The sequence below is a fragment of the Drosophila busckii genome, chromosome 2R, assembly GCF_011750605.1.
Source record: "Drosophila busckii strain San Diego stock center, stock number 13000-0081.31 chromosome 2R, ASM1175060v1, whole genome shotgun sequence".
Classification (NCBI taxonomy): Eukaryota; Metazoa; Arthropoda; class Insecta; order Diptera; family Drosophilidae; genus Drosophila; species Drosophila busckii.
Genome location: NC_046605.1, coordinates 18,948,288 through 18,960,662, shown reverse-complemented (window position 1 = coordinate 18,960,662; position 12,375 = coordinate 18,948,288). Strand labels below are relative to the sequence as shown.

The window sequence follows — 12,375 nt, the reverse complement described above, 5'->3', positions numbered from 1 at the left end:
TGTGTATGTAATTCAATGTAATTTTGAAGTTGATTAAGTTATTACCTATTTAAAATATCAAATTTTTAGTAGTTGAATAACATAGGGATGTTACTTTTTATTTTTATAATTATTTTTCTTTTTATCCGTCTTTTTTAAATTGGGCATCACTGATTTTAGCTCTAAAAAGTGTGAGCTGAGGTAGCAACTCTGCTCAAATTCAAACTAACCTCTCTTTTACATAGGGAACGTGTTTTGTTTTGGTTTTGTGCATGCTGGTAGCAAGAGCATTGTAATTTGTTTTTGAGTAGCACGTGAAGCAAACACAAAGGACGCAAGATGCCGAAGGTCCGCAGCACTACGGGGAAGCCCCGTACCCAGGGATTTAACCATTCCAACCACTCGATGAATCCGGAGCGTCCCACAAGTGGCCTGAAAGGCGTTGCGCATCCGCGTACTAAAGGCACCATTAAGCGCCTGCAGATGTACCGCAATTTTAAGGCCAAGCGCGATCGCACAGGCAAAATCCTGACACCAGCACCCTTTCAGGTAGGCTGACTACATTTATTATTGGCTACTATATAGTAAAATACGTATTTTCTCTATTAGGGTCGCCTACCGGCTGGAACCATGGCCAGAGTGGAGCCCACGCCAAAGTGGTTCAGTAATTCACGTGTAATTTCACAAAACGCACTGCAAAAGTTTCAGGATGAAATCGGCAAGGCAGTTAAAGACCCTTATCAGGTCATTATGAAGCCTTCACAGTTGCCTGTCACACTCCTGAACGAAGCCTCCAAATATCAACGTGTGCATCTATTAGACACAGAAAGCTTTGACACTACATTTGGTCCTAAGAAGCAACGCAAGCGCGTTAGTCTGAAGGTGCGAGACTTGGCGGACTTGAGTCGTGCCGCTGATGAACAAGCCGATAATTATGATGCCGAGAAGGATGTGGATCTTATACGTGAAGACACTGGAGAAAAGAAAGCAGTGCGCGATTGGGTGTTTGGTGCTGGTCAGAGTAAGCGCATTTGGAATGAGCTGCATAAGGTGGTCGATGCTTCAGATGTTCTGCTGCAGGTGCTCGATGCACGCGATCCCATGGGCACACGCTCCAAATATATCGAGGAATTCCTGCGAAAAGAAAAGCCACACAAACATTTGTTCTTTATCTTAAACAAAGTGGATTTGGTGCCTGTTTGGGTTACGCAGCGCTGGGTGGCCATACTTAGTGCAGAATATCCAACAATAGCGTTCCACGCTTCACTACAACATCCCTTTGGCAAAGGTGAGTTATACAATTGACAATAGCTATTCCAATTTGTATTCCTTTATTTGTGACCATTTAACAGGTGCGCTGATTAATCTGTTCCGTCAGTTGGGCAAGTTGCATATGGACAAGAAACAAATTAGTGTTGGCTTCATTGGCTATCCAAATGTGGGTAAATCCTCTGTGATTAATGCTCTACGCTCCAAAAAGGTTTGTAATGTTGCGCCCATTGCTGGGGAGACCAAGGTCTGGCAGTATATTACGCTGATGAAGCGCATCTTTTTGATTGATTGTCCTGGCGTTGTCTACCCGTCGGCTGAGACAGATACAGAGAAGGTGCTCAAAGGTGTCGTGCGCGTAGAGCTGGTTACTAATCCGGAGGACTATGTGGATACGGTACTCCAGCGAGTGCGCCAGGAGTATCTTGCTAAGAACTATAAAATTGACAACTGGAATACCTCCACACATTTTCTGGAGCAACTGGCCAAAAAGACAGGCAAACTTCTTAAAGGCGGCGAACCAGATATTACAGTCACAGCGCGAATGGTACTCAACGATTGGCAGCGTGGTAAGCTGCCCTTCTATGTGCCACCAGAGGGCTTTGCCACACCTAAATCAAAAGAGCAGCAGATAGACGCTATTCCCGCTAAAGAAGCAGATGATACTAATGATGATGCCAGATCGGAGGCGCCCACATTTGTTAGTGAGTCGGTGAAGAAGGCGCGCGAGTTCAAGCAAATACAGGACTATCGTAAAATACGAGTGGGTCTAGAGTACGAGCAACAGGATGAGCGTGAGCTGGATCACATTGACTTGGAGCTGCTCGAAAAGCAAAAAGCAGAGCGTGCTGCACGCAAAAAAGCGCGTGTTGCCGCTGGCCAAGAAGACGAAGAGTCTAGCGATGGTGCTAGCGAATTTTACTCTGAAGATGAATACAATGAAGATCTGGAGCGAGTGGTGCACAAAAAGGCCAAAACCAAGAAGACACAAGCTCTAGCCATTACATCTTCAGGCAAGTTTCGTGTGGCCAAAATACAGCCTGGCGATTCAGATCAAGGTGGAGAAAGCGATGATGATGGTCCAAGCAGCTCCAAGGCGCCGCGTCTCAATGCAAAACAGAAGCGTGCGCTGGAACGCAGCCAAAAGCGTAAGAAAATTGGCAGCAATTTCTACGAGACGACCAATGTAAAGAATCGCAATCGTAACAAGAAGAAGGATACATAACGCTTCTTTCCACTAAGTTATATTTTATATGCTGGATAAACGCTACATAATTAAGAATTCAATAAAACTGTTGCCACAAAATGTTCACTCAGCGCATAGTTTCTTCTTTGTTATTTTTCGTCCGCAAAGATCCACTAGGGTACACTTATCATGCTCGTGCTCGTCCGAATCGCTGCTAGCTTCAGAGTCGCTTGACTCTGTATAGGAACCAATTCCAGGTAGTATAGCAAGGCACTTGAGACTGCCCACATCATATTTGGCTGTGTTTACACTAACCAAAGCTGGAGTTTCGCACTCCACTTTTTCAGCCTTAGTTTCAGCTTCCAGTTTGGTTACCTTATTGCTGCTGCTGGGTAGCTCACCATTCTTGCGCTTAATGCCCAGGCCAAGCAAAGATTTTTGTAAATTCCGTGTCGTTGTTATGCCTACAGATTTTGCTGTGGTTTTTAGCTCCGCTTGCAGTTTCTGTTTGGAAGTTATGTATGAATTAATGGCCAACCAACATGTTATTTACTTACCTTATCTACGCTTTCTTCCTGCAGCTTTTCAACACGATTGCGAAAATCTTGCAGCTCTTGCTCCTCAGCGCGCATGGTTTGTCGCTCTGAATTCATTTTTTGGGCATCGACAAGCTCCAAAAATTGCACCTCATCATCGTCCAAGCCCCGTATTAGATTCTCTTAAAATGGCAACATTTTAGTCAATCTACATTATGAACAAAGCAACCACCTGCTTACTTAGCTTGTGCGCCTCCTCGTACTCCATATCCTTTTTGTTTTTCTGCTCCTTTAAGCGGTCATATAGTGAACGACCGTCATACGGTTGCTCTGGCCTCTCCAATGGATCGTCTGGCTGGCGTACGCGTTCCCACTCCTCTTGACGTCGCTGACGTGCCTCAGCTGCCTCCGATTCGGTTACAAAGCCTGAGCTCATGTCAATTGTTATTTTAAATAAGCCTGCTTTTTATATTTTGCTGCAAAAATGTGTTGTTGATGGTGAACGCAGTGTGGCTTTTGATACTATAAAATTAATCGAATTATCGACATTTTCGCTTGGCGCCAGATGTTTCAGTTTGAATCAGCTTCCTTTTCTGGCACAGTTTTGCCTCTCGATTTCGCTTTGCCTGTTCAGTATAAACAGATTTTTGTTCATTGCTCATTAGCCGCCACTTCCTACCAGCCATTTTGGCAATAGCTGTGGGCTTTATATTTTCAATTCCTCGCTCTCTAAGGCATTTACGAAAGTATTCCAGAAATAAAAAATAGGAACTGGTTATGTTGCTGTTGGCCATTGTCTCGCTAAATCGATCTCTCAACAAAAAAAAACTATAAATTTACAAGAGTATAAAAATACAAGTTTATAAAAGGATATACAACTGTAGAATGTTTTGAGTAGGTTTGTTAAGCCAACAGTCCAGAATAAAGTGAAAGTTTGACGTATTTTTCAATGAACACAGAATCCAAATTAACCTGAAACACTAGCTTATATCTGAAAGTAATGGAATTACGTACATATGTATGAATAAAAATGGTTCAAATCAAATCAATTATAGTCTATACATGATATATGACTAACTTGATAAATAGCTTGATTATCTAAACAGAAACTGTTTATTATTACTTATGTTTCTCATTCACTGTATGCTTAATCGCCAACAGTCCAGCCACCCATTCATGTAAGCTGTTTGTGCTCTGAGTCTTTCGTTTGCAGGAGCTCGATCAATATGCGCTCTGTTCTGTTGTGACTAAACAAGAGCTTCGCTGCATTGTTGCTGTGAGAGCACTCAATGTGCATCGAACGATGGGTTTGGGCTTAGTTTTGTCCACAGGTTGTTACTGCCTTCTGTCTTGGCAAAACATCATCTAACTTAACCAGAGGTGTTTTCAAGCAAAGAGTATACAATACAAAAGAGTAGTTGTATCCTCTTTGGTTCAAAGCATTGTATTCAAACAAAATGTAGATATGTAGAATTGTTGGATAGAAATGTGTCTGTAGCTTGTTGTTTTATTTTTGCATTTCAAATTTTTTAAACTTACTTTGAAATTACCTAAAATATCAATAAACTTAACGTTTTGTAAATTTTAACAATTTTTATTAAAATTACATTATAACATTTGGTTAATTACTTCAAAAATATATTTATATTGTTATTTATGTATATGTAGGTACGTACACGAGTCCAAAAAATTACGCCAGCATGCTGTAAAGATTATTTAATTAATATGTGTCGGAAGAAAAGTTAATTTTTTTACTTACTCCGGCACATAAGCAGCAGAGTCATTGACATCCTTGTTGTCCTTATTGTTAGGATGCTGCTCCAGCTGCGCATTAGGCTTTCTAAAGGCATTAGCCATCATGAGAATATTCCTCGCAATGCGCTGCTGATCAATGCGACGCTGCGCCGTATGCGTGCGTTTCTCCATATTTTCCGACATGCGCTGCTCCAATGGTAGCAGAGCGGCCGCAGCCGCCAATGCTGCTGGCTCTGGATTTGTCCAGATTTCAGTGCCAGGCGTGGCCTGACCAGTTGTTGGCGATATAGCAGGGCGTGCGGGTATCAAAGGCGAACGCACACACACGCTGATTGAAGTAAAAAGTAAAAGTATTTGTGGATATGCTTCAATAGCCTACACTAGTCACACTCATAGTTTGATTGTTGTTTTTAGTTGTTGTTAGTTCTTTATTTTTTTTTAATTTTTCGACTCAGTCACCGGCACAACACTCGACTCATGGTCCTCGCTCGGTTTGTATCTAAAACGAGTCAGAAAGTAGACAACCATGAGCCTTGAGTGTCGTGCCCCAGCGCCCTGGCTAGCTACTTACTTGTTAACCTCCTCCAGTTTCTTCAACAGCCGCTCATTCTCGCGGCAAACTATCTCCTGATCCCTAAGTATAGTCTCGCGCACTGTGAACAAATGATTGTTCTCCTGCCGCAGCGACTCATTCTCCGCCATGTAAAGCTTCACTAGCTCAGCCAGCTCGGCGCCATCCAGCTCTGGCAGACGCTCCAAATCAACTTTAGGCAACGTCACGCCGACATCGCCGCTACTCACGCGCTCCAATTGCTGTTCCAGAAGATTGCCCAGCGGCTCAGCCGCCTGATGATGCAGATTCAGTGCCGCCTTGAGGTGCTCATTCTCCAGCTGCAATGCGTGGATATCGCGCTTAAGACTAAGTATAAGCGCCTCTCTGGGATCCATCATTATAACAGGCTTGGTGCGTATGCGCTTGGCACGCGATGCATAGCGCAGCGTATTCAAGGTCTCCGCATGATTATAATGCGCCGGCGAAACACAGGCAATCATCAGTGTCACGCCATTTCCCGCCAGACTATCCGCCAGCAGTTTGGTCAGCTGGCTATCTCTATAGGGTATATGACCGCTGCGCTTCTTGTTGTCACTCAGCGAGGCAATGCAGTAGCCCAAGACCATGAGACTCTTGTTGATGTTGTTCGCCTCCTCCAGCGTTTTGCCCTCACTCATGGTCTTCTTGGTCAGCTCGCTGCCTGCAAGATCCACAAAATTAATCTTGCCGTGCTTGGAGAGAAACACGCCGCCATCTGTCTGCTGATCCGAGAGAATATGCACGGTCAGTATGGTGTGGGAGCGTGAGGAATGATCGTTCATGGCATGGGAGCCCACAGCTCGATTCCGCATGCCTACAAGCCAAAAGAAAATACATTAAAGATTAATTTTATATCAAATTTAATATGTGCTTTTTTTAATTAAAGCAACTATAAATTGTTATTAAAATTAAATGAAAATTATTGTATACAAATATTTATTTTAGATATATTTTTAGTGCAATAGCTTTTGAATATTTTATTGCAAGTATATTGCTTACCCTCCTCTAGCACCGCCAGCAGATCGTCCAGCTCCTCACAGTCCACCGTAAATAGGTTTTCAACAAAGAAGCCGCCCGATTTCTTGGACCAGCGCACGGCCAGCGGCTTGCGATGGCTGCCCGGATTGAGCAAATCGATTACCTAATTCATTAAAAATGCAAATCAATTAACAAAACCAACCAACCAACACTGACGCCCACATTGTCAAAGTAAACAAATCATTTCATATGCAACACAAAATGCAGGCAAATTTCACGCACGACTGCAATTGGCATAGAATATAAAGTGAAGTTTATAGGGATTGGCGTGCTGGCATGGCCCCCATTTAATAGAGGTCAATGCAATCGTCCGTGTAATTCTATTTGCCAAAGGTCGTTGTGTAAAAACCAATCAGCTTAGAGCTATTTAAATTTGACATTACATCGAATGGCATTATATACTTTTTTTAATCGGTAGCAAATCATAAACCTTTTCTATTTCCATACATTTCAATTTTCATATTCAGTATATAGGACAGGTGAAGCATTAAACGAGCTCTAATTTATGCCACACATTTGTATATGAATACAAACTTAGTATTATAGCATTTATTGAATTCTTTATGCTTAACTTTCAGTTTTAAGTAATAACGGAACATTTTACGAAGTTGATAAATTGCTTCATAATTATTGTTTATTCTTGATAAATATTTATCACTTTAATGTTCTTTTAAATATCTCTTATAAAAATATTATCAAATAACTGTAGTACTATATAATATAAGAAATTTTCCTTCATTTCAAACAGTTTAACCTTTGGTCTTCATTAAAATGCTGTCTCTAATTTCCCCATCGATCCTTTTTATATAAAATGAAAGCAAACAGTCTTACGCACTTACCCGCTCATTATAAATCTCCATAAAGGAAGCCTTGAGGACATAGTTAACATCCTTACGGTTCTTAATCAATTGGAAGAGATATACAAACGAGCGGAAGATCAGACCATGTCGTGGATCCTTTGGATTGGGCTTGCCTTGAAACTAACACAACAGAGAATACATTAAAGATTATTTAACTTCAATTTATATATTTAGTTAATTAACTTACCAATTCCGGCGGGCCTGTAAGCGTATGAGTTTTCCCGGAACCTGTTTGACCATAGCAGAATGCCGTGCAGCTGAATCCCTCAATACCCATTTCAATAATACGCTTTATGCCCGAATAGTCAAGTATATCTTCCTGCGTAGCTCCTGGCTCAAAGACAACATTATATGTAAAGACACGAACACTGTCCCGATTATGTGAACGCTTGGAGCCCGTATCATTGCCCTCAATCTAAAGTAAACTTAGTTCATAGCTGTGCTCAACAATAATAAGTCGAACTATACATACAATAACTTGACCATTTCCAGGAAATTGTAGCGTGGGTCCATGCCTATCACGTTTCTCCTTATCGTTGAGTGGACGCACACGCACCACCACGTTGATGTTGTCCTCGGGCGTCGAGGGCTCCTCGCTGCCCGTGCCAGTGGATTTGGAGGCAACAATTTCCAACGTGTCAGCGCTGCCAATTCTATAAGTAAAAGGGACTCTCAGTCTCTAAAGGTCTTAAATATCTTGCAAATGAAGAAATTTAAGAAAGGCCAGCCTTCTTTTAAAATAAATAAATACAATAATATATGCATACATTTTATAGGTATTATAAATATATAATAAGTAAGTCAAATAAATAAACCCAAAAAAAAGTTGCTCATTTACATTTATGGCGCGGCCACTAACATTGGAATTTCCTGCGCGAAATAAACGCTTTCCACTAAAAGTAAATCAAGTCAAGCAATTACGCAAACTGTTGGCAATTTCACTAAAATTTAGGTTTGCTCTGATTCCCTTGAACTTGACGTGAGCTCTTGTGATTGCGCTTACCTATTAATAGTCAAGGTTAGGCAAGCTTAATGGAATTCGTTTTCGGTCTTTTGGAGCTTGTCGTGTTGCGCTCTAATATGATTAATCCAAATTTTTGCTGTGGAATTTCATATTTAAGAAATTTACATAATTCTGAAGAAAGGACTAAATATCGATTGGAAGGTAAGTGCGCAGTTTTGTTTCTTGAGTTAGGCGAGCGTTTAATTTATTATTGTGTCTATAATTAGTCAAGTTAGAAACCAACAGTGCAGCCCAAACAAATCAACAAATTAGCGGGGACAATGTGGCGTATGTGTGATATGAAAATTAATACACTTTGCCGTAGCTTGACGTTTGACATTTATAGCTAAATGGATTGCTGAAAAATTTATGCATTAATGACCAAAGTTTCATCCCTTTAATGCATGTGTGTTTGTATTTCCATTAATATATTAATCAGGTCTTTGTTTGCCCTTAGTATATGTACCTAAATTTCTTGCGGCACGAAAGTCTGTCCGTCTGTCTTGTCAGCGCGCTAAGAAAAAGAAAAGTTCAATCAACTTGCTATTTATCGATAGCCAGGGCTAAACATTAATAGAGTGGGCTACTTTTAGTTTACGGGTATATCATAGCAATTAAGAAAAAAAAAGGGTGTTTATTAAGAAACATTTAATTAGGCAAATTTCTTGTCTAGAGAATCTTATAAATAAATTAAATGCATTTATTTATAGAATAAGCATACAAATACAAAGTATTCCTTGGGTGTTTATATTACATACGTTATATATTGATTAATTTAATGTTGTATTTGTTTGTTTTTTATAATAGAGCCAAGTGCATATGAATTCTCCTGAGCACTTAGTAAGATTGGTATCAGTTATATATTTAGTAACAAAAAAAAGAAATCATCTGCTCTGAAAGGCCATTACAAGCTTAATACATTTTATGACTATTTGACTATACGACTATAGTGTGCTTAGAATTAATAAAATAAAAACATTATAGTCGAATAGCCTTATTTTAAATTAGATCAGTAATTTATTCTAGTAGTGGAGTTGCTTGTGCAAAAGAAGTAGAAACTCTTGTTTATATAATATGTAGATACATTTACATACATATGTACATACCAAACTATAACTGTTCATTAGCTACGATTTATATAAATGCCACACAGCAATAATTGGACAGCTCATGATGCTATCCCACTATTTTCAAGACAATTTTCTGTGCTACTTATTGGATAGAGTTAAGGCTTAATGCCGTAATTAAGTTAATTCTATATAGTATGCTAAGTGACGGCCACGCACATGAGTTTTTGTATTTACATTTTGGTCGAATTGACACCAATGTTTTTTGTGTATTTAATGAATCAGTCATAAATTTATATAGTTTCATATTTGTTAGTACAGTATATGCGCATATGATTAAATAAATAATTGGTGTCATAATTATAGCAATACACGCATGTTAATGCATTTTGATAAATGGCTGCGTTGATAGCTTTATGATTGATCGAAGGAAATATATAAATATGTATGTACCAAAAACAAAAACATGCGAAAAGTTAGGCGTAACTAACAGACATGGCTATTTTGACTTAGCACGTCAACCTGATCAAGAAAATATATGTATGTATACTCAACGGAGCATCTGCACGCATCCTTCTGTCTTATTAAACCGCACTATAAGACCATTTTGATCAACATACAGAGTCTAAAAAAACCCACAACAGTTCCCGTTCGCTGTTTGCAACTCAGTTAGACAATTAACTTGTCCTGTGCGACGTTTTAAAAAGACAAGCGCAACAAAAAATCCATATATGTAGAATATAGGGAAATACGCTTGTCTGTGCTGGATTAGGTCATAATTATATATATATGCGAGTAGCAATCATGAAATATATACTCGCATTGCAGAGATAATCAAATTGACATTTCGTTGCCTAAACTTTTGCATTGCATGTGATTGTTATTAGGTTATGGGATATATTACTTGTAGTTGTATAAAACTGTAGGGTACAATAAAAGTGAGAGTTGTGAAATAGATTTAATTTAAAATAAAGCAGTGGAAGTTGTTTAAAAACTCATAATAAACATAACTTATATGGAGAGAGTTTTTAATTACACTTTAAAAAATGTATATAATATATAGCCCTCAAGTTCAATTCAATTCAAGTTCTCTAATTTTCTTCAGTTAAAAAATAATTGTAATATAAACTTGCAATTTCGGCATTTACCAATTGTAAATGTTTTCCCAAATTAAATTTAAATAGAGTATCTGGAACCAATGAGTATTAAATTGCTTTGCCTTTCAAGCTGACAAATATATGTACATAAAAAAGCAGAGGTAACATGGCTTACCCCTAACCAGATTTATAATTGATTTGTGTACCTTGTTTTTTGAAACTGTCACGTTTGCTCGAATCGCGCTCGTTATATTTTATTTATTGAGCAAACAATAAACAATATTTACTTGGACAGTCTAAGCATTTAAGTTGATAGCATATATATTTACAACAATATACAATAGCTGCCGAACAAATAAGTATTGTTAAGTAAGATAGAGGAGCCCACACTATAGCCAACTAGCAACTTAACTTCAAGGCTCAGGTCCTTAACCTTAACTTGCCAGTCACTACTAATCAAGGAAGCCGAAAAGAAAAAAAAAACACCACCAATCAATAGACAAACATAAATATGTCACTTTCGCTTTTTATTTCGAGTTCATACGTTATAGACTTCAATACGCTTTAATTGCAAAATCGATTTATGCCGTGTTCAGACTCAACCCTCTGACATGGGAATACTTGTAGCTTATTCCCCTTGTTCCCGACACTAATTGTGCAGGCACGAGCAACTTAAACTCTCGATCCTGTCTGACCAATGGCTTCTGCTTCTTGTATTTTATTGTGCGTGGTCATTACGACGGCTCGACTCAAACTTGTTTTAATGGGTTGCTTAGGCAATATTTTCACATGCACAACAGGCATATAAATTATAGACCATTAATAACTTGGACTTGTGTAGACACTTGCTGTCTGTTTTATTTTTCTAAAAATTTTTCATTTATGCATTTAGCATTGAACCTCACGCTGGAAGTTTGCAAGATTCAGGCGACAAATGGCAAACAGTTTAGCAACTACTCTACCAATTTCCAATTGCTATATACTTGATATTGAGCAATAGTTAGAACAAATACAAACTTGGAAGACACAAGTGCATATAAAATATTAATGTTAATAGCTTTATATTTGTTACAAGTACAGTTGTGCTTGCCATAAATCAGCTGCGATTGAAGTACGAATGAAGCTTCTAATTTACTTTTCAAATATAACTATGTTAAAAGTAATAAATAGAAGATGAGAGAAGCAAGTGCTCTAATTTTTCAGACTTTTGGAAATATACTTATCCATATGTATATGTATGTTAAAGAAATATATCAAATAAATAATAAAATATATAGAATAAATTTAACGAACTCTTAGAGTTTTATATAGTAATATATATATATATATTTTTTTTTTTTTTGGCTTATCTGAGGAGGGTCTACTGTACTTAAATGTGACGACTTTCAGGCCTATTGATTACGGTGGGAAGCAACGCAATGCTGCTTGGAAACTAAGAACTTACTCGTGTTCCCGGGAGCGCAGAAAGTACGGCGTATTGCGTGAGCTGCCAGTGCCAGTGCCAGTGCCAGTGCCGACCTTTTGCGGACTCAAACGTCGCATGCCGTTGGTTAAGCTGCGGGAACGTGGAACACGATGACCGCTGCTGCTGCCACTGCCGCTGCTCTGGGGCTGCTGACCGCTGGGTGTGGAGCTCTTACCGGCGCGTTTACCTCTGCCATTGGCCGCTGCGCGACCGCGTGTGGTGCCGCTATCGGCACTGCTGGCGCCGCTATTATTGTTCAAATGCGGCACGCTCGAGGCGCGACGCACCATTGTGGCGCACAGACACTAGCGTGGTCGTTGAACAGAAATTTTAAGGATTGCACGCTTTGGTTTATAAACTTTGACTGCGGCTGCCACAACATGGCACGAAATATTCAAATTTACCAAAGCTTCTTTATATTCTTTTATTCAAGTTTCGAGTTTTGTCGGACCCAAGCGTGGTCAACGACTGCGCGCCTCGTCAACTCAACACGAACTGAGCGCTTCAAGTTCACCAGGGCGACTTTTT

At 39.3% G+C, this 12,375-nt stretch overlaps 3 protein-coding genes across 4 annotated transcripts; 1 reads left to right on the top strand and 2 right to left on the bottom strand.

Moving 5' to 3' along the window:
* Window positions 1–208: 208 nt before the first annotated feature.
* On the top strand, window positions 209–2,565 carry LOC108597467 (nucleolar GTP-binding protein 2). The gene is made up of 3 exons (XM_017984040.2): window positions 209–528; window positions 589–1,267; window positions 1,332–2,565. Exons 1-3 carry the CDS (start codon window positions 319–321, stop codon window positions 2,471–2,473), a joined length of 2,031 nt encoding a protein of 676 aa, XP_017839529.1. The 5' UTR covers window positions 209–318; the 3' UTR covers window positions 2,474–2,565.
* On the bottom strand, window positions 2,476–3,849 carry LOC108597468 (PSME3-interacting protein). The gene is made up of 3 exons (XM_017984041.1): window positions 3,211–3,849; window positions 2,992–3,152; window positions 2,476–2,938 (listed from the first exon to the last, which is right to left on the bottom strand). The coding sequence occupies exons 1-3, from the start codon at window positions 3,404–3,406 to the stop codon at window positions 2,558–2,560; spliced, it is 738 nt and encodes a 245-aa protein (XP_017839530.1). The 5' UTR covers window positions 3,407–3,849; the 3' UTR covers window positions 2,476–2,557.
* A 765-nt stretch (window positions 3,850–4,614) lies between these two features.
* LOC108595489 (kinesin-like protein KIF12) lies at window positions 4,615–12,286 on the bottom strand. Of its 2 annotated transcripts, XM_017980740.1 has the most exons (8): window positions 11,827–12,286; window positions 7,688–7,868; window positions 7,403–7,630; window positions 7,195–7,335; window positions 6,317–6,458; window positions 5,297–6,131; window positions 4,730–5,053; window positions 4,615–4,673 (listed from the first exon to the last, which is right to left on the bottom strand). In XM_017980740.1, exons 1-8 carry the CDS (start codon window positions 12,135–12,137, stop codon window positions 4,661–4,663), a joined length of 2,175 nt encoding a protein of 724 aa, XP_017836229.1. In that variant the 5' UTR covers window positions 12,138–12,286; the 3' UTR covers window positions 4,615–4,660. The 2 variants fall into 2 exon arrangements, with proteins under 2 accessions (XP_017836229.1, XP_017836230.1); XM_017980741.1 differs by lacking the exons at window positions 4,615–4,673; window positions 4,730–5,053 and adding an exon at window positions 5,146–5,224.
* Between the last annotated feature and the right edge of the window lie 89 nt (window positions 12,287–12,375).